The 26,850-nt window shown below is 38.0% G+C and overlaps 1 protein-coding gene across 7 annotated transcripts; it reads right to left on the bottom strand.

Moving 5' to 3' along the window:
• Positions 1-24,651, bottom strand: Scp1 (Sarcoplasmic calcium-binding protein 1). 7 transcript variants are annotated; one of them, XM_068362983.1, is made up of 10 exons: positions 24,496-24,651; positions 20,177-20,343; positions 19,190-19,319; positions 13,939-14,042; positions 13,556-13,675; positions 11,833-11,890; positions 7,653-7,819; positions 5,711-5,840; positions 839-942; positions 1-575 (listed from the first exon to the last, which is right to left on the bottom strand). In XM_068362983.1, exons 1-10 carry the CDS (start codon positions 24,545-24,547, stop codon positions 447-449), a joined length of 1,161 nt encoding a protein of 386 aa, XP_068219084.1. In that variant the 5' UTR covers positions 24,548-24,651; the 3' UTR covers positions 1-446. The 7 variants fall into 7 exon arrangements, with proteins under 7 accessions (XP_068219084.1, XP_068219080.1, XP_068219086.1 ...); XM_068362979.1 differs by lacking the exon at positions 5,711-5,840 and adding an exon at positions 4,638-4,767; XM_068362985.1 differs by lacking the exon at positions 5,711-5,840 and adding an exon at positions 4,243-4,372.
• Between the last annotated feature and the right edge of the window lie 2,199 nt (positions 24,652-26,850).

Here is a 26,850-nt window from a genome sequence, read left to right as displayed (position 1 = left end):
TTAAAATATAGTAGAGTTTATTATTGGTAAAGAAATGATCGCAACAGCAGTCGACCATTCCCGATAGCGTTCCAGCACTGATCCTGCAATAGCAGGAGGCCTGCTGGGGGCGGTACCGCATGTATCCCAACTCCAGCAATACAAAAATATGATTTGCGGCTAAGGATGGCCATGGGTCCGGGTCGACTGCCGCAGGCGCTGTTGATGCCTGACTGTGCGGCTTGGCATCAGAGGGAGATGAGTATAAAAATGATGCAGTGAGGACCTGGGCACTGGTGGGTGTATGTATGTGTGTTAGGGCAGGCCTATTTTATTATCCAATTCCCTCGAGAGAGGAGAAGAGGACATAAAAAGGTTATGCCCCAGGGAGCGCGTGCGGTGGGTACACCCAAAGCGCCTGGGCCTCGTGCGTTAGGTGCGTCTAAGTTTCCTTAAACGTCCTATATTTAGTTGACCTCCTTGAGGGGTCCGAAAAGGTAGACGGCGTTGCAGGTCTCATCAGGGTTGGAGATGAACTGAGCATACAGTTCCTGGTAGCGGTTAATGTTGATGCCGCCAGCCTTCTTGTCTTCCGCCTGGAAAAAGTAGAGAAGGGAGAGTTAGCAGGATGGCTTGGAGACTTCAGATTCTGACAGTATTCTAGTGTGTTTGTTAGATTTCTTACCAAGTGAAATATTGTATTATCAGATACTTTGAGTACCATAAGAGGGCCAGGCAAATCTAATGATCAAATGAGTAGATTAATGAGTAATTATTGATTATACATCCAAATAAGAAATTCCTTTCAAGTGGCTTAAACTTCAGTCAATCAACCAAAGAGCTGGTAGTGTCAACTTACAGAGCAGAGCTTGTTGTAGGCATCGTCGATCTCAGAGATGTTGGCGAAGGCAGACCTGGAGATGCAGTCAAGCCTGTACTCATCAACGCCGACTAAGCCATCACCTGGATTGGGTTATTCGAGAGGATTCGTCAGAGGACCTGCCTAAATGGTTCCCCGAGTGCGGGTGGAGCTACAAGATTCAAGGGGATCTCGAGGTCTAAGGGCAAAGGTGAATTCTAGCGGCTTATTGCTTCAACACAGACTAAGAGTTTTAGATTTCTGGTGCAGAGGAGCCAAAAAATAGTGATGAAGCGGAAGGCTGAAGTTAATCAATCTCATATTTTTTTTCATTAAGTTTGTGAACACCAAAGGCTGCTTCTGCTGAACAAGTTGAGTTCTTCAAGGATTTGACATCTAGCAGTGTTAAGGGCAATTTGATTTCTGTTGTAGATTACTTGTGGATTTCTATATATTATAGGCTGGGGAGATTATTACATAAAGTTTACTTTTTAGTTACTAAGAAAAAAAACTGTACTGAGCTGGAGGCACAGTTCACTAAGATCAACTTACTTCTACTAAGTGAACTACAAGAAGGAAACACATGAATGAAAATATACAATACTTTGCATAAGCAGAATAGTACAAAACATTACATTGCTTCAACTAAGGACTACAGGGTGGCAGCAGTTCGTGCCAGATAGAAAAGCATTCGCACATTGAATACGAAAATAAACAATTGAAGCAAGATGAACAATGACGATTAAAGCACTGAGATCCAATGAAGATTCCGACTCCAAAAAAGATTTTCAACTTGAATATAAAGAGAGAGAAGGAAAGATATTTTTACGTTACAGTGTTTGTCAGGGAATTAGTGCATTGCAGTTGAATGCAATAGGACAATTAGCTGACTTTTGAATGGAGTGGGAATTGCATTGGCTCAGTAATCACATGGTTGCCATCCAACAGGCGCAGAAGCGAATGCTTGAGTGTCTAAAGCAAATTGCAAAACATGGCATCTTGATTCGTATTCCACATGTGAGTTGGTGGTGAGTGAGTTTGTTTACTTATGACTGATAAAACTACTGTTGTTAAAGCAATCTTTTTAGCGTCGTCACTGTGGAATAAGAACCGTCTATGATGCATAAGCTTAAGAGTGGCATAAAACTTATCTTAATCTAGATTTTAAAAAGCTGTTGAGGAGGTTAGGCGTCTTTTGAGTGTTTTGAAGCGTCGATATTCAAGGAAGGATTTAGGGAAGACGGAGAAAAATATTAGGCGATTGGTGTAAAGCGTCAGATACTTGTTTAAAGTCGTCAAAATAAGCTTTTCTTTTTAGTCTATTTCTTGTTTTATTTTTTTTTTTAAGCAGAAGATACAAAACAACAAAAGAAAAACGAAAAAAATGATGCTAAGCAGGAGAAGGTTGTAATGCTCAAAATACCTTTTTTTTTTTTCAATTATCTTCCCGAAAAGAGCGGTGGCCAAATGTCGCCAAAAACGTTGGGAAAACGAATTCCATTTTTTTAAAAAATGGGAAATGTAACAAAAAGAGAAAATTGTAATATGATTAAAAAGCAGATTTTTTTTTTCAACAAAAACTAATTTAAAAATGAAATTGATAGAGAATTGATTTTTAAAAATTTCACTTTTTTTTCTCCCGTCACTGTCATGTAATATAGGTGGCAGAATATCAACAGAGAAGATCCTGCTGATTACTGATGAGAGATATTGAATTGGTTACTTTCTGGTATAAAAGAGAAATCTCTTTTCTTTAAGATCAGTCAAGACTCTTCTCTGATGGGCTGGACTAGAAGTATAACAGTCGGATATCTGGTGTCATTGTAAACTGGGAAACTAACGGAAATAAGAGAGAAATGGGAAGATAAAAATGGCAAGATACAGAAGAAGAATAAAATGAAGAAAAAGGAGAACTAGAAGAATAGGTGGCAATTGGATGGAGATCGTGTTTTTTGGTTGGGTTCTCTTCCCTTCCCGGAGGAAGAAGAAGAAAATGTGTCGGTGAACAAAATATATGAAAGTGAAGAGAACTTCTTCCTCGTATGTTTTCGAGATGGTTCGGAATCCCGAGGTTTAAAAAGTGGGCTTCCGGTTGCAGCCGTCAAAGAGCTGCTACGAATCACCCGTTGGAGATTCGCAGCTGATTATCATCGGCTGCAGAGGAAAAGCCTCGCTTTTAAAGCCCCATTTATTCCTCCATTTCTATTTCTACAAGAAAGAGCTTTAGTTGAGAAACTTCCCAGGAATTACTACTACCAGGCCTTAGGTCGTCGTAGAGTATGGACTACATATAATGCAAGTTGAAGGACAATACCAAAGTTTCTACGATGATAATTGGTGGGAAGAGAAGCATGAAAAAGCAAAAAAAAGTCAAAAATTGAAAAATAAAACCAACAAATGACGAGTTGTCAACCACTCAAGTGACCAAAAAAGAAAAGTAGCTTCAAATTTTGATTGAAATTACTGTTGACATTTCTCTCTTTGTACGTATATTTATATTTTTTTTCTTGGCCTGAATATCTACTGTAACGTACCATTAACATCAATTGTCTTAAACTGGTTTGCAATGAATGCCTTGAAAGCTTGAGGGAAAGCGTCATATGCCTTGCCCGTGCAGACGTTCTTAACTGCCTGCTTGAACTCATCTTTAAGACTGTCTAAGGCTTTCAGCCAATTGAATCCTCTTGTCTTAGAAGAAGTCTCGAAGTACTGTATCATTGAAATGTTTATTTTGAGAGAAAGATCATATAGTTTGGTGGAATCGGACAGAGATGATCAAGAAGGAAGCGAGTGGTGATAATTATTGTAAAAAAAGATCTCTAAAAAGAAAGCCGTGTTGTATTTATTAATTTTGAATTTTATGCCCCAGTCCTTTTTTCTCGCACATACCGTTCACGTCAACCGTTTTAAACTGGTTGATAATGAAAACTCTAAATGCATTGGGGAACTCTTCGAATTTCTTGCCGAAACAGGCGGTCATGACTGCCTGCTTGAACTCTTCTCCTGACACCTCGCCGTCCTGGTTAAGGAAGAAGTGAATGAATCGCTTTGATCACGGAGAGAGGAGTTTGTGGTTGAGGTTGTGAATGGTGGGGGGCGGAAGTGAGAGTGAATGAGGTTGCTCTGGAAAAATGGTAGATAAAAATGATTTAATTTCGTCGCTCGGTGATGGTTGGTGGTTCTTGTGATGTGAATGTGCGAGTTGGTTGGTAGTGCTTGTGGTGTGAATGCGTAAGTTTCTATCTCTCTCTCTCGCCTATGAGAGATTCGTTTGTGTTTTCGCCAAGTGAGAATTTACTGTCTGAAGGCTTTTTTGAGAAGTGTCGTTATTTTATAGTTGTGGAAATGTATTGTTTCGAGGAGTTTTAAGAGAGTTGTGTGAATATTGGTTGGGGTCGACATACCGTTGACATCAATGGTCTTAAACTGGGTGGTAATGAAACTTTTGAAGGCAGCGGGAAAGTCAGCGAATGCCTTGCCGGAGCAGTTCTTCTGCACAGCCTGCTTGAATTCGTCATCAGACACCTCACCGTCCTGGAAACGCACGTTAGAAGTTAAAAAAAAAAAATTTGAGGTATATTAAAGCCCCCTTCGTTGCTAGGTTTTTTATACTTTTTGCCGGCCTAAAAAGGGACAACACATTTGAAGCTGCTCTATTAGAGATGGTTAGCTGCAAGGAACAATAAAAATGAGAGAAGGTTAATTAGAAATTGAAGGAGAAGCATGGCTAGCTAGTGCGTCGCACAACCAGGGGGAGTCGTTGCAGCTTCCTTGCTTTATCGCGTTAAGGGTCACATACCATTCACATCAATAGTCTTGAACTGGTTATGAATGAAAGTCTTGAAGGCACCAGGGAAAGCAGCAAATGGCTTGCCGGAGCAGTGTGTCTGCACAGCCTGCTTGAATTCGTCGTCACTGACCTCACCGTCCTGTAATCATTGGAAAAATGGGCTACTGCAAAACAAAAAAAGGATAGAGAGGCTTGTTCTTGGGTGTGGTGGTCGTAGAAGAAAGAGAAAAAAAATGAAAATAAAACTTGAAAAGGTCTACAAGTACTCATACTGAAGAAGAGGCGTCGGTCACGCGATTCTAACTACTGGGGAAATAGATTAGAATTGAAACTAAAGGAGTAGAGAAGCTGCTGAATTTGTTACTCAAGAGAAGGTCACTGGGCTTCTACAACATTGCAAGGGGCTGGTGAAGGGATCTAATTAAAGACCGCTTTGCGTTTAATCGAGGACGATTCTTCGAGTGAGGTTCTGGTTTCAATCCTTTTATGGTCGCGTTCGTACTCCTGGTATTAAGTCGGAGATTTAAATTATGAAATCATTTTACTTTTCTTTATATTGTAGACAAATTAAAAGGAAATTGTTTCATCGGGATCGCTGTATGAAAAGAAAGCAAATGGAACATTTCAAAGCATTGAATCACTTTTAGATCGGAGAAATGCACATATGCTGTGGCTCAAAGAATACAGAAACAGAAGCAGTTCATAATATGACAAAATACATAAACGATACATAAGAAAAAAAGTAAGAGAACACTGTGTGAATAATGCAAGTTACGTGATAAAACATCAGCAAAATACTTTTAATATAAAATGAAGCGAGTTAGTCGGATAGGAGAATAGATTTGTTTGTTTTGCTTTCTTAGAATTACTACAAATAACGAAATATTGCGAAGCTCAGATAATAAGGACGTACACAAAAGCTGGAAAATTACATCATAAATGATTTCATCTCAGACTACTACAGTTGATACCAGAGCTAACTAAACAAGAGAGTGGTTGCGGTTAGTCTGCCGATGGACTAAGAACTTCTCTAATAGCATTTGACAAAGCGAATTGCTTCTGCGGTGGACAGGACCACCTACCGTTGACGTCAACGGTCGTGAAAAAATTGGTAATGACCGTCTTGAAGCATGCGGGGAAATCGTCATACTTCTTTCCTACGCAAACGTTCTGCACAGCTTTCCCGAACTCGTCCACGGTGACTTCACCATTCTGGAAACAGCATGTTTATTGGCCTGTACAGTTTAGCAGAAGTCGCTACCGACCCTTCTAGTGAGCTAGTTGTATGAAGGATTAGTTCAGTAGTGCCCTTTTATTCTCTTCTCATTGTCAGCAAGTAAATGGAATTCTAATCCTGAATCATATATGCTTCTCTTTTATTCTATTGCTAATTGTATTGAATGGCTTAGTGCAATGGCTAACTACTTCACCTACAGATATTTCTCATAGTCAGAAATTAAATGGAATTCTAATCCTGAATCATATATGCTTCTCTTTTATTCCATTACTGATTGTATTGAATGGCTTCGTGCAATGGCTAACTACTTCACCTACAGATATTTCTCATAGTTAGAAATTAAATGGAATTCTAATCCTGAATCATATATGCTTCTCTTTTATTCTATTACTGATTGTATTGAATGGCTTCGTGCAATGGCTAACTACTTCACCTACAGATATTTCTCATAGTTAGAAATTAAATGGAATTCTAATCCTGAATCATATATGCTTCTCTTTTATTCTATTACTGATTGTATTGAATGGCTTCGTGCAATGGCTAACTACTTCACCTACAGATATTTCTCATAGTCAGAAATTAAATGGAATTCTAATCCTGAATCATTTATGCTTCTCTTTTATTCCATTACTGATTGTATTGAATGGCTTCGTGCAATGGCTAACTACTTCACCTACAGATATTTCTCATAGTCAGAAATTAAATGGAATTCTAATCCTGAATCATATATGCTTCTCTTTTATTCTATTGCTAATTGTATTGAATGGCTTAGTGCAATGGCTAACTACTTCACCTACAGATATTTCTCATAGTCAGAAATTAAATGGAATTCTAATCCTGAATCATATATGCTTCTCTTTTATTCTATTACTGATTGTATTGAATGGCTTCGTGCAATGGCTAGCTACTTCACCTACAGATATTTCTCATAGTCAGAAATTAAATGGAATTCTAATCCTGAATCATATATGCTTCTCTTTTATTCTATTACTGATTGTATTGAATGGCTTCGTGCAATGGCTAACTACTTCACCTACAGATATTTCTCATAGTCAGAAATTAAATGGAATTCTAATCCTGAATCATATATGCTTCTCTTTTATTCCATTACTGATTGTATTGAATGGCTTAGTGCAATGGCTAACTACTTCACCTACAGATATTTCTCATAGTCAGAAATTAAATGGAATTCTAATCCTGAATCATATATGCTTCTCTTTTATTCTATTACTGATTGTATTGAATGGCTTCGTGCAATGGCTAACTACTTCACCTACAGATATTTCTCATAGTCAGCAAGTAAATGGAATTGTATTCCTGAATCATATATGCTTCTCTTTTATTCTATTAATGATTGTATTGAATGGTTTAGTGCAATGGCTAACTAATTCACCTACAGATATAGTTAACTTCCCGATTTGTTCCTAAGATCTGGTTAAAGTCTTCGGTTTTTACTAGTTCAGTTGCTCAACTCCTATTGTTCCACTACTTTACTTTGCCTTCAAGACAGCACTTGAATGTCCATTCATTCCTTTGCAAACAACTTTTATTCAAATCGAGAATTATTGCAAAAATCCTATCTTCTTACAATTCTCAAACATCATCATTCAGCTTCAGCCGTTATGAATCTCGATGAATTTGCTTATCATTCAACACCATTCACCTTAGAGACCGTTATCCTTCCGTGCCACTAACTATCCTATATCTCCCTTTAACCAAGAGTGAAAGGACCTTGCTTTTCTTATCCAAGAAGAAGAAGAAGAAGCTAATTAAATTTCGCACTTTACCTTGTTGAAGTCGGCAAGCTCGGCAATCTCGTTCCAGAGGTTGGACATGATCTTCTGGTTAGCAGCGTACTTCTCAGCGCTCCACTCGCCACGGCCTTCGATCAGGGTGTTCCTGAGGGCGAGGCACTCGAAGTCGTTCTTGTCCAAGAAGCCGTTGTTGTCAATGTCTGAGGCACAGAGAGGGAGAGAGAGAAAAGAAAATTGCGTCGTTAGAGATCGAATGTCACGGATGAGTGGTGGAAGGGAAGGTCTAAAGCAGACAAGAGACAATCGTCATGGTGACTTTGAAGTCGTAAATTTCAGTTGATAAAAAGTAAGATTCAAATTAGGTCGTTAGAGGTCACCCAGAATTATAGGCAAGTGTTTAGCAATGTATAAATAACTAAATCGTCTCTAGAAATAAGTTTATAACGAGAGAGAGAGAGAGAGAGAGAGAGAGAGAGAGAGAGAGAGAGAGAGAGAGAGAGAGAGAGAGAGAGAGAGAGAGATTATATGTATAAGAACAACATTTTTGTATCTTTTCTTGAAATGTTCTGACCAGCTTTCAGGTAACAAAATCAATAAGTATTATCCGTTTTCTGATAAAATCCTCTCCAATTACTATGTTGCGTTGGATGAAGGGGGGACTATTTTAGATAGAAACGTAGAGGCAGTCTTATTTTATTTTTACCTTTCCTTTGTTTGATCTTTGTTCCCTTTAATGAGTCGGCGAAATACAAGCTAGACAATCTAATCTTCTTTCTCCTCTTTATTTTCGTTCCGGTTGTTCCCCATCAACACAAACGGCTTTCATCGAAATAACTTTTTTAAGATGTGTTAATTGCAATGTTTGCCCAGTTTTACTTTGGTTTCACGATTGAGAACATTAGTCCAAAGCCAAAAAAAGCCGAGGAAGAAAGAGTTTGAGTATCTAAGCTTGGACTAGTACGCGACACCGTGCCAGGTGCCAAGAACTACACAAGGGTATCAGAGAATGTAAAGGCCATTAATATTCGACACTATTTAAGAGGGAAACAAGACTAAGGTCTTTTCGAGTTCGTTCTTAACTGTTTGTACTAAAAAAACCGGTTACTTTTAGTAGTTTTTATCAGGTCTTCAATGCTATTTGCACTCTTGAGCTGGCGTTAAAGAGATAAATATTGTAACAAAAAAGTGAGACCAAAGGAAAAAAAATTGTTTATACATTTCTTCGGGAGTCTTTTGGCAGCCGAGAGGAACAATTGAGTATCCTTAACTTGAGCCAAGAAGCTGGTGATTTCTTTCTTTAAAATTTGTTACATTCGCCATTTAAACCACCTCTAGCAGAGCACTTTTTAACGTTCATTTCGTCTCTGTCTTAAAGAAAAGGTGATCTAGACATATGTCAGAACAAAGCATTACTAGCAATTCACGGATGAAATATGAAGCTACATTTCTAAGAAAAACTAAAATGAAATAGTTTTCAGAAAATGTACTTTTAGATTCTAGCTGTTTATATTTTTCTTACTGTATCGAGGAGTGGGAGCTATGGGGGGGGGATGGAGAAAGAGAGTGCTACTATTTATTTAACAACAGGCTTGGCAAGCTCGTGGTGTTCAATGCGTGCCACGCATTTTTGGAAGAAACATTATAGGGACAACTTCACTAAAGTCCTCACAACAGGTTCTTATATGCTCTCTTTCCTAAAATGTAAAGCTACTGATGTGGGCTCCTCTATTTTAAGCTTGGCTTTGATCAGATCGCAAAACACATTGTACTAAATTGGCTAAAGAGGAATGCGATGCACATCCGAATCTCGGGTTACAAACTAGGCATTCTTTGAATGTGTTTGAATGTTTAGAAGAATTATCTGTGTGGAATGATAGCTAGTACAGGGGAATTTGAGCCAGAGTGACATGGGCAGTTCAAAAGATTTACTTGTGGTTTCGAAGGGTATAAGAATGAATATACACCCGTCATTATGTCGAATTCAGCAACTTAAAAGACCACTGTTAGTGAAAGAAATCCAAAAATTTAAAATATATCCTGTTTAATTTTTTATGAATACAGAAACGTTTTTATAAACAAGAGAATTGTATTCGAGACACTATAAGATAGAAGGATAATAGATTAAGATGAATTAGAATTGGGTCGAAAATAAAGAGAGATTAGAAAATGGAGAAACGTATGACATTGAGATTAGAGAAATTTTGCTGTTGGCAAGTACGAGTCAGGCTTTAGAAAGACGAATCGGCTGAAGATAATAAATGAGAGAGAAATAGAGATAATTGAAGAGGTAAACAGAGGGAAAGAAGTAAATAAAGATACGAGAGTAGTATCTCTGGAAGTGTTGACAATCTTCCTGAACAGGGAAATGTTCACCTTTAGTTGTTGCACCGGAACATAGGTAAGGATTTATCGTCCTCTTTTGATAACCCCCTTCCCCCATCCTTCTATGATGGGAAGGAGAAGAGGGGAAAATGGAAAAGCCGAACGGAAGACACTTTATTTTGGGACTATAGGACACTGGAGGTCTTCAAATCAGCTGATGGAAACAGGTGGTTGATAGCGAGAAACAGGTAGCAGCCAGGAAGGCCCTCGCTGAGAGAGAGAGAGAGAGAGAGAGAGAGAGAGAGAGAGAGAGAGAGAGAGAGAGAGAGAGAGAGAGAGATAGAGAGAGAGAGAAGTCGTGCTAGTAGAAATCAGGAAGTAACTACTATTTGAAGTGTAGAAAGCTTAGGATTGGATGAAAAAGTAATTTAGGAGGGATCGTATCAAAGCCTCTTGAATAGATAATTGCAAATGTTTAGGAAATCCTATTAAAGAATGAGATAAGAGGAGAGAGGAGAAAAGGCTTTGAGAATGTGAAGAGCTGGAGGCAGAGAGAGAGAGAGAGAGAGAGAGAGAGAGAGAGAGAGAGAGAGAGAGAGAGAGAGAGAGAGAGACAGACAGACAGAGAGACAGACATACAGACAGACAGACAGACAGACAGAGAGAGAGAGAGAGAGAGAGAGAGAGAGAGAGAGAGAGAGTATGTGTTCAGGGAAATTTCGGCTATGATCTTATCAGGGGTCACGTTTCTGTTTTTTTCGATTTAAAAGTTTTATTAATATATTACTAAATCAGGAAATAGAGATATGTTGCATTTCACTACCGAATCTTAATAGTTTATTGGTAAACGGAAGAAAAATTAAAATAGAAAAGACTTTAACTCATTTGATAATTTTTTACGTTATCTGGTCAGTAGGTAATATAGAGGATTACATTTGAATTCAATTAGCTCTAAATAGAAGCACTCAAGTCTTACAAACTATAGCATTATGCTAATTCGTCGTGTTATACGGCTTCTGAACCATACTTGAGTTGTTGAGGTAGCCAAGTCTAGGGTTTGATCTCAAGAGGGATGCTACTCGGGAAGATTTTCCTATTTTTCCGAGAAGATCGTTAAAACGAAGTCGACTGAACTCCTGCATCTTGTTAGGAGATGACTAGAGTCCTGTTTCTGTAGTTTTCAGCCTGGATAAACTCCAAGGTATAAAGTGAAAAGGTAACTGGGATAATGAAGACCCAGTAAGCCTCGCTCAATATCAGGTGTTGACCATAGAACGCGTATTGATCCGCGTTGTAAAGAAGGTATTTGTAATATGGGACACCCTAAGGTTTGCCGAAAGCATGGAGAGAGAGAGAGAGAGAGAGAGAGAGAGAGAGAGAGAGAGAGAGAGAGAGAGAGAGAGAGAGAGAGAGATTGCTCTGGTAAGAAGACTATTTGAGAAAAACTATTTCGAACTGTTAGCTTTTTACATTTCTGAAGCAAAAGACTGTAATGGCTATGTTTGAACGCTTGGATCTTTTTATATATATATTATATGTTTAAAGAAAACTGTAAATAAGTTTTTTTTTTTGAAAAGGCTAAATAATCATCAAAATATTCGGAAGAAGTATGACTTGGTGCTTAGGAAGAAATTTTCGAGGGGACTTTTTTTTTTTTTTTTTTTTTTTTACCTGTGAAGCCATTTTGTATGCTTGAACTCCTCAGAATTATAGAAGTTCTAACTTTGGATGTTGATATTCACTGAAATTGCTTTTAGAATCAAGATATTCTAAGATTCAAGGATTTGAGAAAAGCTTTAAAATATGAGTAAAATCTAATCTTTTCCCATTATGATCAGATTAAGAAAAGACTAATGATTGGTATTAGATAAAAAGTTCAGGTTTTACTTACCGTACATGTACCTGACGACGTACTTGACGCGGTTGTCCCAGGAGTAAGCCTTGTTGATCTGGAGGAGATAAGAGAAAAAGAAATAATATGGAGGGTTTTAAGTGAAGGTTAAAGTGGTTCTTTTAATCACATTTGCAATGTCTTCGGTTTTGTATGGGTGAAATACGCACTTGATTGAAAATATTATTTATCTTTATAAAATGAAGCTTATAAAGTATTATTAAATATGCCCTAGTAAGGGAGGGGGCCGGGGGGGGGGGGGGAGGTACAGAGAAAAGTGTAAGGTTTCCAATTGGGAAGCCGCAAGCCATTGGCTCTCAGATGCAAGCTACTGCATGCATTATAAGTCGGTTGTTGTGCTTGATGTTCGTTTATAATACAATGTAACTTGAAAGCTCAACCTTGGAGGCAATTGAACCGATTATTTTTGTGCCGTCGGGTTAACCTACATTGCGTTTGTCCTTATTTTGTTTAATTTATAGGTAACTGATTTTCAAGTACAATACGATAAGTAAAAAATCTTTATAAGTCATAAGCATTTTACAATTCAAATCGGGCACTAAGATTTAGATTTGCAGTATTTCCTTATTTCGAGGATTTTGTCAAATTTAAAGCAACTGAAGAAACTCGAAACGTTTTAGAATCCTGAAGGGGTCGGGTAGAATTGGGAGGATAGTAGGGGGTTCTATATCCCTCGTTCCTATTGCTATCCCTGTATCGCGGGGACCTTTGCCCCCTTCCTGCAATACAACTATCAGGCTCCTAAGGTCAAAGAGCAAACGAATGCAAGTAACAAGTAAAGGTCGAACAGAAGAGAAGGGACTATTAATTCCCCATTTGCTTTAGGGCCCTTTTATATTACTTTCTCGCAAAATTAAAAGACAAATGATTAATATGGAATGGATTGGCGATTTATTTTTATAAACTACCAGTATATTTTCTTTTGTTAACACATTACTCTTTCGTTAAATGGTCTCAATTATTTTATGTGAAATATTTTCGTAGCTTTGTAGGGCACTTCGATTTTGCTTAACATGTCTTTTACCTGTTGGAATCATTTTTTTTTATATATATAGTAATCTTTTCAAGTTAGTGCTCTTAGAAATACCAGCATTACTTTTAAGCCTCGGCACAACATTTTCTATACATGTTAGATGCAATTGATTATATAAAGTACTCTTTTAAGTTAATTTTCTTAGGAAGTATCATCATTGCATATTCGTTTGTCATTCTTAAGTCTAAATTGTGGAGGTAGCATAAAAAGATCGTTAAAACATAGTAGAGTTTATTATTGGTAAAGAGATGATCGCAACAGCAGTCGACCATTCCCGATAGCGTTCCAGCACTGATCCTGCAATAGCAGGAGGCCTGCTGGGGGCGGTACCGCATGTATCCCAACTCCAGCAATACAAAAATATGATTTGCGGCTAAGGATGGCCATGGGTCCGGGTCGACTGCCGCAGGCGCTGTTGATGCCTGACGGTGCGGCTTGGCATCAGAGGGAGATGAGTATAAAAATGATGCGGTGAGGAACTGGGCACTGGTGGGTGTGTGTATGTGTGTTAGGGCAGGCCTATTTTATTATCCAATTCCCTCGAGAGAGGAGAAGAGGACATAAAAAGGTTATGCCCCAGGGAGCGCGTGCAGTGGGTACACCCAAAGCGCCTGGGCCTCGCGCGTTAGGTGCGTCTAAGTTTCCTTAAACGTCCTATATTTAGTTGACCTCCTTGAGGGGTCCGAAAAGGTAGACGGCGTTGCAGCTCTCGTCAGGGTTGGAGATGAACTGAGCATACAGTTCCTGGTAGCGGTTAATGTTGATGCCGCCAGCCTTCTTGTCTTCCTCCTGCAAGAAGTAGAGAAGGGAGAGTTAGCAGGATGGCTTGGAGACTTCAGATTCTGACAGTATTCTAGTGTGTTTGTTAGATTTCTTACCAAGTGAAATATTGTATTATCAGATACTTTGAGTACCATAAGAGGGCCAGGCAAATCTAATGTTCAAATGAGTAGATTAATGAGTAATTATTGATTATACATCCAAATAAGAAATTCCTTTCAAGTGGCTTAAACTTCAGTCAATCAACTGAAGAGCTGGTAGTGTCAACTTACAGAGCAGAGCTTGTTGTAGGCATCGTCGATCTCAGAGATGTTGGCGAAGGCAGACCTGGAGATGCAGTCAAGCCTGTACTCATCAACGCCGACTAAGCCATCACCTGGATTGGGTTATTCGAGAGCATTTGTTAGAGGACCTGCCTAAATGGTTCCCCGAGTGCGGGTGGAGCTACAAGATTCAAGGGGATCTCGAGGTCTAAGGGCAAAGGTGAATTCTAGCGGCTTATTACTTCAACACAGACTAAGAGTTTTAGATTTCTGGTGCAGAGGAGCCAAAAAATAGTGATGAAGCGGAAGGCTGAAGTTAATCAAGCTCATATTTTTTTTCATTAAGTTTGTGAACACCAAAGGCTGCTTCTGCAGTTCTTCAAGGATTTGACATCTAACAGTGTTAAGGGCAATTTGATTTCTGTTGTAGATCACTTGTGGATTTTGATATATTATCGGCTGGGGAGATTATTATATAAAGTTTATTTTTTAGTTACTAAGAAAAAAAAAACTGTACTAAGCTGGAGGCACAGTTCACTAAGATCAACTTACTTCTACTAAGTGAACTACAAGAAGGAAACACATGAATGAGAATATACAATACTTTGCATAAGCAGAATAGTACAAAACATTACATTGCTTCAACTAGGGACTACAGGGTGGCAGCAGTTCGTGCCAGATAGAAAAGCATTCGCACATTGAATACGAAAATAAACAATTGAAGCAAGATGAACAATGACAAATAAAGCACTGAGATCCAATGAAGATTCCGACTCCAAAAAAGATTTTCAACTTGAATATTAAGAGAGAGAGAAGGAAATATATTTTTACGTTACAGTGTTTGTCAGGGAATTAGTACATTGCAGTTGGATGCAATAGCACAATTAGCTGACTTTTGAATGGAGTGGGAATTGCATTGGCGCAGTAATCACATGGTTGCCATCCAACAGGCGCAGAAGCGAATGCTTGAGCGTCTAAAGCAAAATGCAAAACATGGCATCTTGATTCGTATTCCACATGTGAGTTGCTGGTGAGTGAGTTTGTTTACTTATGACTGATAAAACTACTATTGTTAAAGCAATCTTTTTAGCGTCGTCACTGTGGAATAAGGACCGTCTATGATGCATAAGCTTAAGAGTGGCATAAAGCATATCTTAATCTAGATTTTAAAAAGCTGTTGAGGAGGTTAGGCGTCTTTTGAGTGTTTTGAAGCGTCGATATTCAAGGAAGGATTTAGGGCAAGACGGAGAAGAATATTAGGCGATTGGTGTAAAGCGTCAGATACTTGTTAAAAGTCGTCAAAAAAAGCTTTTCTTTTTAGTCTATTTCTTGTTTTAATTTTTTTTTTTAAGCAGGAGATACAAAACATAACAAAAAAAAAAAACGAAAAAAATGATGCTAAGCAGGAGAGAAGGTTGTAATGCTCAAAATACCTTTTTTTTTTTAATTATCTTCCCGAAAAGAGCGGTGGCCAAATGTCGCCAAAAACGTTGGGAAAACGAACTCCATTTTTTTAAGAAATGGGAAATGTAACAAAAAGAGAAAATTTATATTTGATTAAAAAGTAGATTTTTTTTTAACAAAAACTAATTTAAAAATGAAATTGATAGAGAATTGATTTTAAAAAATGTCACTTTTTTTCTCGCGTCACTGTCATGTAATATCGTGGGCAGAATATCAACAGAGAAGGTCCTGCTGATTACTGATGAGAGATATTGAATTGGTTACTTTCTGGTATAAAAGAGAAATCTCTCTTCTTTAAGATCAGTCAAGACTCTTCTCTGATGGGCTGGACTAGAAGTATCACAGTCGGATATCTGGTGTCATTGTAAACTGGGAAACTAACGGAAATAAGAGAGAAATGGGAAGATAAAAATGGCAAGATACAGAAGAAGAATAAAATGAAGAAAAAGAACTAGAAGAATAGGTGGCAATTGGATGGAGATCGTGTTTTTTGGTTGGGTTCTCTTCCCTTCCCGGAGGAAGAAGAAGAAAATGTGTCGGTGAACAAAATATATGAAAGTGAAGAGAGCTTCTTCCTCGTATGCTTTGGAGATGGTTCAGAATCTCGAGGTTTAGAAAGTGGGCTTCCGGTTGCAGCCGTCTAAGAGCTGCTACGAATCACCCGTAGGAGATTCGCAGCTGATTATCATCGGCTGCAGAGGAAAAGCCTCGCTTTTAAAGCCCCATTTATTCCTCCATTTCTATTTCTACAAGAAAGAGCTCTAGTTGAGAAACTTCCCAGGAATTACTACTACCAGGCCTTAGGTCGTCGTAGAGTATGGACTACATATAATGCAAGTTGAAGGACAATACCAAAGTTTCTACGATGATAATTGGTGGGAAGAGAAGCATGAAAAAGCAAAAAAAAGTCAAAAATTGAAAAATAAAACCAACAAATTACGAGTTGTTAACCATATGGTATATCTGGTGTATGTACTGATGGTTAACTCAATTGAATTAAACTAGATTCAATTTATCAGGTGGCAAATTGATACAGTTAGTTAACTCTTATTTGTTTAGGAATGTATTACAAGATCGATGATCAGTGGACTACAGAAGGTCTTGGACTATAACATCACAAGCCATCACAAAGTAACATGATTGAACGTCTCAAGTGACCAAAAAAAGAAAAGTGGCTTCAAATTATGATTGAAATTACTGTTGACATTTCTCTCTTTGTATATATATATTTTTTTTTTGGCCTGAATATCTACTGATGTAACGTACCATTAACATCAATTGTCTTAAACTGGTTTGCAATGAATGCCTTGAAAGCTTGAGGGAAAGCGTCATATGCCTTGCCCGTGCAGACGTTCTTAACTGCCTGCTTGAACTCATCAAGAGTCACTTCGCCATCCTGGAACCAATAATAAATTGAACTCTTGAATTTCTATGCTAAAAAGAGAAAGACATTTTTTTCTAACTACGGAGCAAAGTTCTCTACAGGATTAAATGGTAAAAAAGGAAGATTAAAGTAATAAGAAGCGTTCGAGTCTTCATCTTAAGGCGGTTTATTTTCTTTAAGACTGTGTCTAAGGCTTTCAGCCAATTGAATCCTCTGTCTTAAAAGAAGTCTCGAAGTACTGTATCATTGAAATGTTTATTTTGAGAGAAAGATCATATAGTTTGGTGGAATCGGACAGAGATGATCAAGAAGGAAGCGAGTGGTGATAATTATTGTAAAAAAAGATCTCTAAAAGAAAGCCGTGTTGTATTTAATAATTTTGAATTTTATGCCCCAGTCCTTTTTTCTCGCACATACCGTTCACGTCAACCGTTTTAAACTGGTTGATAATGAAAACTCTAAATGCATTGGGGAACTCTTCGAATTTCTTGCCGAAACAGGCGGTCTTGACTGCCTGCTTGAACTCTTCTCCTGACACCTCGCCGTCCTGGTTAAGGAAGAAGTGAATGAATCGCTTTGATCACGGAGAGAGGAGTTTGTGGTTGAGGTTGTGAATGGTGGGGGGCGGAAGTGAGAGTGAATGAGGTTGGTCTGGAAAAATGGTAGATGATAATGATTTAATTTCGTCGCTCGGTAATGGTTGGTGGTGCTTGTGATGTGAATGTGCGAGTTGGTTGGTAGTGCTTGTGGTGTGAATGCGTAAGTTTCTTTCTCTCTCTCTCGCCTATGAGAGATTCGTTTGTGTTTTCGCCAAGTGAGAATTTACTGTGTAAAGGCTTTTTTGAGAAGTGTCGTTATTTTATAGTTGTGGAAATGTATTGTTTCCAGGAGTTTTAAGAGAGTTGTGTGAATATTGGTTGGGGTCGACATACCGTTGACATCAATGGTCTTAAACTGGGTGGTAATGAAATTTTTGAAGGCAGCGGGAAAGTCAGCGAATCCCTTGCCGGAGCAGTTCTTCTGCACAGCCTGCTTGAATTCGTCATCAGACACCTCACCGTCCTGGAAACGCACGTTAGAAGTTAAAAAAAAAAAAAAAAATTGAGAGGTATATTAAAGCCCCCTCCGTTGCTAAGTTTTTTTTATACTTTTCGCCGGCCTATAAAGGAGAGACAACACATTGAAGCGTAGGTAATAGAGATGGTTAGCTGCAAGGAACAATAAAAATGAGAGAAGGTTAATTAGAAATTGGAGGAGAAGCATGGCTAGCTAGTGCGTCGCACAACCAGGGGGAGTCGTTGCAGCTTCCTTGCTTTATCGCGTTAAGGGTCACATACCATTCACATCAATAGTCTTGAACTGGTTAGCAATGAAAGTCTTGAAGGCACCAGGGAAATCAGCAAATGGCTTGCCGGAGCAGTTCTTCTGCACAGCCTGCTTGAATTCGTCGACACTGACCTCACCGTCCTGTAATCATTGGAAAAATGGGCTACTGCAAAACAAAAAAAGGATAGAGAAGCTGGTTCTTGGGTGTGGTGGTCGTAGAAGAAAGAGAAAAAAAATGAAAATAAAATTTGAAAAGGTCTACAAGTACTCATACTGAAGAAGAGGCGTCGGGCACGCGATTCTAACTACTGGGTGAAATAGATGAGAATTGAAGCTAAATGGGTAGAGAAGCTGCTGAATTTGTTACTCAAGAGAAGGTCACTGGGCTTCTACAACATTGCAAGGGGGTGGTGAAGGGATCCAATTAAAGACCGCTTTGCGTTTAATCGAGGACGATTCTTCGAGTGAGGTTCTGGTTTCAATCCTATTATGCTCGCGTTCGTACTCCCGGTATTAAGTCGGAGATTTAAATTATGAAATCATTTTACTTTTCTTTATATTGTAGACAAATTAAAAAGAATTTGTGTCATCGGATCGGGATCGCTGTATGAAAAGGAAGCAAATGGAACATTTCAAAGCATTGAATCACTTTTAGATCAGAGAAGTGCACATATGCGGTGGCTCAAAAAATACAGAAACAGAAGCAGTTCATAATATGACAAAATACATAAACGACACATAAGAAACAAAGCAAGAGAACACTGAGTGAATAATGCAAGTTACGTGATAAAACATCAGCAAAATACTTTTCTAAAATGAAGCGAGTTAGTCGGATAGGAGAATAAATTTGTTGTTTTGCTTTCTTAGAATTACTACAAATAACGAAATATTGCGAAGCTCAGATAATAAGGACGTACACAAAAGCTGGAAAATTACATCATAAATGATTTCATCTCAGACTACTACAATTGATACCAGAGCTAAATAAACAATAGAGTGGTTGCGGTTAGTCTGCCGATGGACCAAGAACTTCTCTAATAGCATTTGACAAAGCGAATTGCTTCTGCGGTGGACAGGACCACCTACCGTTGACGTCAACGGTCTTGAAAAAATTGGTAATGACCGTCTTGAAGCATGCGGGGAAATCGTCATACTTCTTTCCTACGCAAACGTTCTGCACAGCTTTCCTGAACTCGTCCACGGTGACTTCACCATTCTGGAAACAGCATGTTTATTGGCCTGTACAGTTTAGCAGAAGTCGTTACCGACCCTTCTAGTGAGCTAGTTGCATAAAGGATTAGTTCAGTAGTGCCCTTTTATCTTCTTCTCATAGTCAGCAAGTAAATGGAATTCTAATCCTGAATCATATATGCTTCTCTTTTATCCTATTGCTAATTGTATTGAATGGCTTAGTGCAATGGCTAACTACTTCACCTACAGATATTTCTCATAGTCAGAAATTAAATGGAATTCTAATCCTGAATCATATATGCTTCTCTTTTATCCTATTGCAAATTGTATTGAATGGCTTAGTGCAATGGCTAACTACTTCACCTACAGATATTTCTCATAGTCAGAAATTAAATGGAATTCTATTCCTGAATCATATATGCTTCTCTTTTATTCTATTGCTAATTGTATTGAATGGCTTAGTGCAATGGCTAACTTTTTCACCTACAGATATAGTTAACTTCAGGATTTGTTCCTGAGATCTGGTTAAAGTCTTTGGTTTTTACTATTTCAGTTGCTCAACTCCTATTATTCCACTACTTTACTTTGCCTTCAACACAGCAATTGAATGTCCATTCATTCCTTTGTAAACAACTTTTCATTCAATTCGAGAATTATTGTAAAAATCCTATCTTCTTACAATTCTCAAACATCATCATTCAGTTTCAGCCGTTATGAATCTCGATGAATTTGCTTATCATTCAACACCCTTCACCTTTCAGGGACCGTTATCCTTCCGTGCCACTAACTGTCCTATATCTCCTCTTAACCAAGAGTAAAAGAACCTTTTTTTCTCATCCAAGAAAAAGAAGAAGAAGAAGATAATCAAATTTCGCACTTTACCTTGTTGAAGTCGGCAAGCTCGGCAATCTCGTTCCAGAGGTTGGACATGATCTTCTGGTTAGCAGCGTACTTCTCAGCGCTCCACTCGCCACGGCCTTCGATCAGGGTGTTCCTGAGGGCGAGGCACTCGAAGTCGTTCTTGTCCAAGAAGCCATTGTTGTCAATGTCTGAGGCACAGAGAGGGAGAGAGAGAGAAAAGAAAATTGCGTCGTTAGAGATCGAATGTCACGGATGAGTGGTGGAAGGGAAGGTCTAAAGCAGACAAGAGACAATCGACATGGTGACTTTGAAGTCATAAATTTGAGTTGCTAAAAAGTAAGATTCAATTAGGTCGTTAGAGGTCACCCAGAATTATAGCCAAGTGTTTAACAATGTATAAATAACTAAATCGTATGTAGAAATAAGTTTATAACGAGAGAGAGAGAGAGAGAGAGAGAGAGAGAGAGAGAGAGAGAGAGAGAGAGAGAGAGAGAGAGAGAGAGAGAGAGAGAGAGATTATTTGTATAAGAACAACTACATTTTTTTTGTGTCTTTTCTTGAAATGTTTTGACCAGCTTTCAGGTAACAAAATCAATATGTATTATCCGTTTTCTGATAAAATCCTCTCCAATTACTATGTTGCGTTGGATGAAGGGGGGACTATTTTAGATAGAATCGTAGAGGTAGTCGTATTTTATATTTACCTTTCCTTTATTTGATCTTTGTTCCCTTTAGTGAGTCAGCGAAATACAAGCTAGACAATCTAATCTTCTTTTTCCTCTTTATTTTCGTTCCGGTTGTTCCCCATCAACACAAACGGCTTTCATCGAAATAATTTTTGTAAGATGTATTAATTGCAATGTTTGCCCAGTTTTACTTTGGTTTCACGATTGAAAACATTAGTCCAAAGCCAAAAAAAGCCGAGGAAGAAAGAGTTTGAGTATCTAAGCTTGGACTAGTACGCGACACCGTGCCAGGTGCCAAGAACTACACAAGGGTATCAGAGAATGTAAATGCCATTAAAATTCGGCACGATTTAAGAGGAAAACAAAACTAAAGTCTTTTCGAGTTCGTTCTTAACTGTTTGTACTAAAAAAATTAGTTACTTTTAGTAGTTTTTATCAGGTCTTCAATGCTATTTGCACTCTTGAGCTGTCGTTAAAGAGATAAATATTGTAACAAAAAAGTGAGACCAAAGGAAAAAAAATTGTTTATACATTTCTTCGGGAGTCTTTTGGCAGCCGAGAGGAACAATTGAGTATCCTTAACTTGAGCCAAGAAGCTGGTGAATTCTTTCAATAAAATTTGTTACATTCGCCATTAAAACCACCTCTAGCAGAGTACTTTTTAACGTTCACTTTGTCTCTATCTTAAAGAAAAGTTGATCATGACATGTGTCAGAAGAAAGCATCACTAGAAATTCACGGATGAAATATAAAGCTACATTCCTAAGAAAAATTAAAGTGAAATAGTTTTCAGAAAATGTACTTTTAGATTCTAGCTGTTTATATTTATCTTACTGTATCGAGGAGTGAGAGCTAGGGGGGGGGGGGGAAGAGAGTGCTACTATTTATTTAACAATAGGCTTGGCAAGCTCGTGGTGTTCAATGCGTGCCACGCATTTTTGGAAGAAACGTTATAGGGACAACTTCACTAAAATAGCCACCGCGTCTTGGGTCCTCACAACATGTTCTTATATGCTCTCTTTCCTAAAATGTAAAGCTACTGATGTGGGCTCCTCTATTTTAAGCTTGGCTTTGATCAGATCGCAAAACACAGTGTACTAAATTGGCTAAAGAGGAATGCGATGCACATCCGAATCTCAGGTTACAAACTAGGCATTCTTTGAATGTGTTTGAATGTTTAGAATAATAATCTGTGTGGAATGATAGCTAGTACAGGGGAATTTGAGCCAGAGTGACATGGGCAGTTCAAAAGATTTACTTGTGGTTTCGAAGGGTATAAGAAGAATATACACTCGTCATTATATCGAATTCAGCAGCTTAAAAGACCACTGTTAGTGAAAGAAATCCAAATATTTAAAATAGATTCTGTTTAATTTTTAATGAATACAGAAACGTTTTTATAAGCAAGAGAATTGTATTCGAGACACTACAAAACAGAAGGATAATAGATAAAGATGAATTAGAATTGGGTCGAAAATAAAGAGAGATTAGATTAGAAAATGGAGAAACGTATGACATTGGGATTAGAGAAATTTTGCAATTGGCAAGTACGAGTCAGGCTTTAGAAAGACGAATCGGCTGAAGATAATAAATGAGAGAGAAATAGAGAGAGATAATTGAAGAGGTAAACAGAGTGAAAGAAGTAAATAAAGATACGATAGTAGTATCTCTGGAAGTGTTGACAATCTTCCTGAACAGGGAAATGTTCACCTTTAGTTGTTGCACCGGAACATAGGTAAGGATTTATCGTCCTCTTTTGATAACCCCCTTCCCCCATCCTTCTATGATGGGAAGGAGAAGAGGGGAAAATGGAAAAGCCGAAAGGAAGACACTATTTGAGGATTATAGGACACTGGAGGTCTTCAAATCAGCTGATGGAAACAGGTGGTTGATAGCGAGAAACAGGTAGCTGCCAGGAAGGCCCTCGCTAAGAGAGAGAGAGAGAGAGAGAGAGAGAGAGAGAGAGAGAGAGAGAGAGGAGAGGGTCGTACCAGTAGAAACCAGGAAGTAACTACTATTTGAAGTGTAGAAAGCTTAGGATTGGATGAAAAAGTAATTTAGGAGGGATCGTATCAAAGCCTCTTGAAAAGATAATTGCAAATGTTTAGGAAATCCTATTAAAGAATGAGATAAGAGGAGAGAGGAGAAAATGCTTTGAGAATGTGAAGAGCTGGAGGCAGGTAGAGAAAGAGAGAGAGAGAGAGAGAGATGGTTCTAGTGGGCGTGGCTGGCTCAGGAATTAACTCATTAATGAGTTAAAGCCTCCCTCTTTTGGTGTATGAGACCTCAGAAATAAAAGAGTAGCAGGGGTCGCATAGTGAGGCAAGATTGATACGAAAGAAGATGCCACGATATTTTCTCAGGCAGAGATATTAAATCCCAGGCCCGATTCATTCTCATATTGGGTGACCATTTAATGGCAGGTCGTGGTGTTTTTTTTAGAGAGAGAGAAAGAGAAAGAGAGAGAGAGAGAGAGAGAGAGAGAGAGAGAGAGAGAGAGAGAGAGAGAGAGAGAGTTTGTTCAGGGAACTTTCGGCTATGATCTTATCAGGGGTAATGCTTGGTTTTTTTCAATTTAAATGTTTTATTATAATATTACTAAATCAGAAAATAGAGATATCTTGCTTTACACTGCCGTTTGAGTGGCGGGAATCTTACAGTTTATCGGTAAATGGAAGGAAAAATTAAAATAGAAACGACTTTAACTCATTTGATAATTTTTTACGTTATCTGGTCAGTAGGTAATATAGAGGATTACATTTGAATTCAGTTAGCTCTAAATAGAAGCACTCAAGTCTTACAAACTATAGCATTATGCTAATTCGTCGTGCTATAAGGCTTCTGAACCATACTTGAGTTCTTGAGGTAGCCAAGTCTAGGGTTTGATCTCAAGAGGGATGCTACTCGGGAAGATTTTCCTATTTTTCCGAGAAGATCGTTAAAACAAAGTCGGCTGAACTCCTGCATCTTGTTAGGAGATGACCAGAGGCCTGTTTCTGTAGTTTTCAGCCTGGATAAACTCCAAGGTATAAAGTGAAAAGGTAACTGGGATAATGAAGACCCACTAAGCCTCGCTCAATATCAGGTGTTGACCATAGAACGCGTATTGATCCGCGTTGTAAAGAAGGTATTAGTAATATGGGACACCCTAAGGTTTGCCGAAAGCATGGAGAGAGAGAGAGAGAGAGAGAGAGAGAGAGAGAGAGAGAGAATTGCTCTGGTAAGAAGACTATTTGAGAAAAACTATTTCGAACTGTTAGCTTTTTACATTTTTGAAGCAAAAGACTGTAATGGCTATGTTTGAACGCTTGGATCTTTTTATATATATATTATATGTTTAAAGAAAACCGTAAATAAGTTTTGCTTTGAAAAGGCTAAATAATCATCAAAATATTCGGAAGTATGACCTGGTGCGCAGGAAGAAATTTTCGGGGAGACTTTTTTTTTTTTTTTTTTTTTTTACCTGTGAAGTCATTTTGTCTCTTGTATGCTAGAACTTCTCAGAAATATAGAAATTGTGATTTTGGATGTTGATATTCACTGAAATTGCTTCTAGAATCAAGATATTCTAAGATTCAAGGAATTAAGAAGAAAAGCTTGAAAGTATGAGAAAAATCTAATTTTTTCCCATTAAAAAGTTCAGGTTTTACTTACCGTACATGTACCTGACGACGTACTTGACGCGGTTGTCCCAGGAGTAAGCCATTTTGATCTGGAGGAGAAAAGAGAAAAAGAAATAATATGGAGGGCAAATAAACCAGTGGGAAAACTAAAGCTAAGTGAAGGTTAAAGTGGTTCTTTTGATCACATTTGCTATGTCTTCGTTTTTGTATGGGTGAAATACGCACTTGACTAAAAATATATATCTTTATAAAATGAAACTTGTAAAGTATCAATAAATATGCCGTAGTAAGGGGGGAGAGGTACAGAGAAAAGAGTAAGGTGGCCAATTGGGAAGCAGCAAGCCATTGGCTCTCAGATGCAAGCTACTGCATCCATTATAAGTCGGTTGTTGTGCTTGATGTTCGTTTATAATTCAATGTAACTTGAAAGCTCAACCTTGGAGGCAATTGAACCGGTTATTTTTGTGCCGTCGGGTTAACCTACATTGCGTTTGTCCTTATTTTGTTTAATTTATAGGTAACTGATTTTTAACTACAATGCGATAAGTAAAAAAAAACATCTATAAGTCATAAGCATGTTACAATTCAAATCGGACACTAAGGTTTAGATTTGCAGTATTTCCTTATTTCGAGGATTTTGTCAAATTTAAAGCAACTGAAGAAACTCGAAGCGTTTTTTAGAATCCTGAAGGGGTCGGGTAGAATTGGGGGGGATAGTAGGGTGTTCTATATCCCTCGTTCCTATTGCTATCCCTGTATCCCGGGGACCTTTGCCCCTTCCTGCAATACAACTATCAGGGCTCCTAAGGTCAAAGAGCAAACGGATGCAAGTAACACGTAAAGGTCACGAACAGAAGAGAAGGGACTATTAATTCCCCATTTGCTTTTGGGCACTTTTTTATTACTTTCTCGCAAAATTAAAAGACAAATGATTTATATAAAATGAATTGGAGATTTATTTTATAAACGTTTCAACCATAAAACGAAAGAATCCAATGAAAACAGAAAAAGAGATTAAAACTCCCGGATCGTATTATGACCGAGTGTCCTGATAAGAGTTCAGTAAATACATCTAACTTTTTGACCTTTAGGCAAGAGGTCTTGATAGTTGATTGCTTACGGAGCGTTATTATACGAGTGGATTGAAGAATAACTGATAAAGAGAAAGTGGAGCTTTCACTGACATCGTTAACTACTTTAAATGGATTATCTTTGGTTTTAATTGAAATTCACAAGTTTCGATGCACTGGTTATAGTTAATTACTATATTTTTGGGTTCATTAATATCACAGAAATGGTTCCAATACAGGAAGTGTAATGAATTAAGTTATTCCGCATATCAGACATTATTGTTTCCATTGAATAATTGAATTATTTGGAAAGTTAAGAAAGTTTGAGAACAAATTTAGAGTAGTAATATTGCAATGAGAGAGAGAGAGAGAGAGAGAGAGAGAGAGAGAGAGAGAGAGAGAGAGAGAGAGAGAGAGAGGAGAGAGAGAGAGAGAGAGAGAGGAGCATGAACAGGTGGGTGGTGGGCAAGCGCGTGTTGTCATAAACATGAGTAGTTCGATTGTGATAAAATGATTTTATATTTCAAAGGCAAATCTGTGGAATTATTTTTTTTTTTTTAATTTTTGGTATTTGGTGATATTTGTGAAGTGCAAAATCAGGAAATCAATGCAAAATCTCCCTTCATTGATTATTGAAACATCTACAGACGAATGATAACTTTGCAGCGGATAATCTTAAGATTGTAAATGTAGAGATAAAGATAATATTTAGCTGATGATCGTACATCAGAAGAAGAGTGGAAATTATAATGGGTATAGAAACGAATGTATTAATTTTCCAAGGTTTGGAATAAGTCAGATTACGTTCAGATGCGCTGTAGACTTGCGCTCTCCTGTAGGCCTTACGTTCTGTTACGCGTTATCGTCTTTAAAATAAGATTTTGGTGTTACTCGTGCTTTTATATTTCCGGAGTGAGGCAACATAGTGGAAAATGTCATTAATTGAACCTAAGAACTGATAGATTTTCAACATTACTAGGACTGCAAATGGAAGAAATCAAAGTTGGAATTGTAAAAGCGAAACGAAGCGCCTGCTCTGGAGGAAAAAAAAGCGAAAAACTGAAAACGGAAACTCTTGAATGATTGATAACTAAAGAAGTGCTTAAAGAGAACGAAGGTTCCTGTGGCTGTGATATCAGGTAATTCTGGGAACTACTCTACTACTACTCGTAAAATTTGCTTCGTTATTCCAATTATGTGAGATTTTTTAAAGATTCACTCGCACCACTTGGAATTTTTGAAACCACAACAGATCTTCTTTTGGGGGGAACACTAGAATATAGATTGCATTCGGGTTATTACAATCTCTCTCCCAA

This window comes from Palaemon carinicauda, chromosome 39 (assembly GCF_036898095.1).
Source record: "Palaemon carinicauda isolate YSFRI2023 chromosome 39, ASM3689809v2, whole genome shotgun sequence".
NCBI classification, from domain to species: Eukaryota; Metazoa; Arthropoda; class Malacostraca; order Decapoda; family Palaemonidae; genus Palaemon; species Palaemon carinicauda.
The sequence above is the reverse complement of the archived record's forward strand: the minus strand, read 5'-3'. Positions and strand labels throughout refer to the sequence as shown.

Bases quoted from the DNA above. Each gene is read 5' to 3' on its own strand.
- Scp1 (XM_068362983.1), bottom strand. From the start codon at position 24,547: ATGGCTTACTCCTGGGACAACCGCGTCAAGTACGTCGTCAGGTACATG. The intron at 11,891-13,555 runs GTCAACTAAATA...TATCTCCTCCAG, and splicing joins TTTTCGGACCCCTCAAGGAG to ATCAACAAGGCTTACTCCTG. The intron at 5,841-7,652 runs GTAAAGTGCGAA...TGCTGTTTCCAG, and splicing joins AGCTTGCCGACTTCAACAAG to AATGGTGAAGTCACCGTGGA.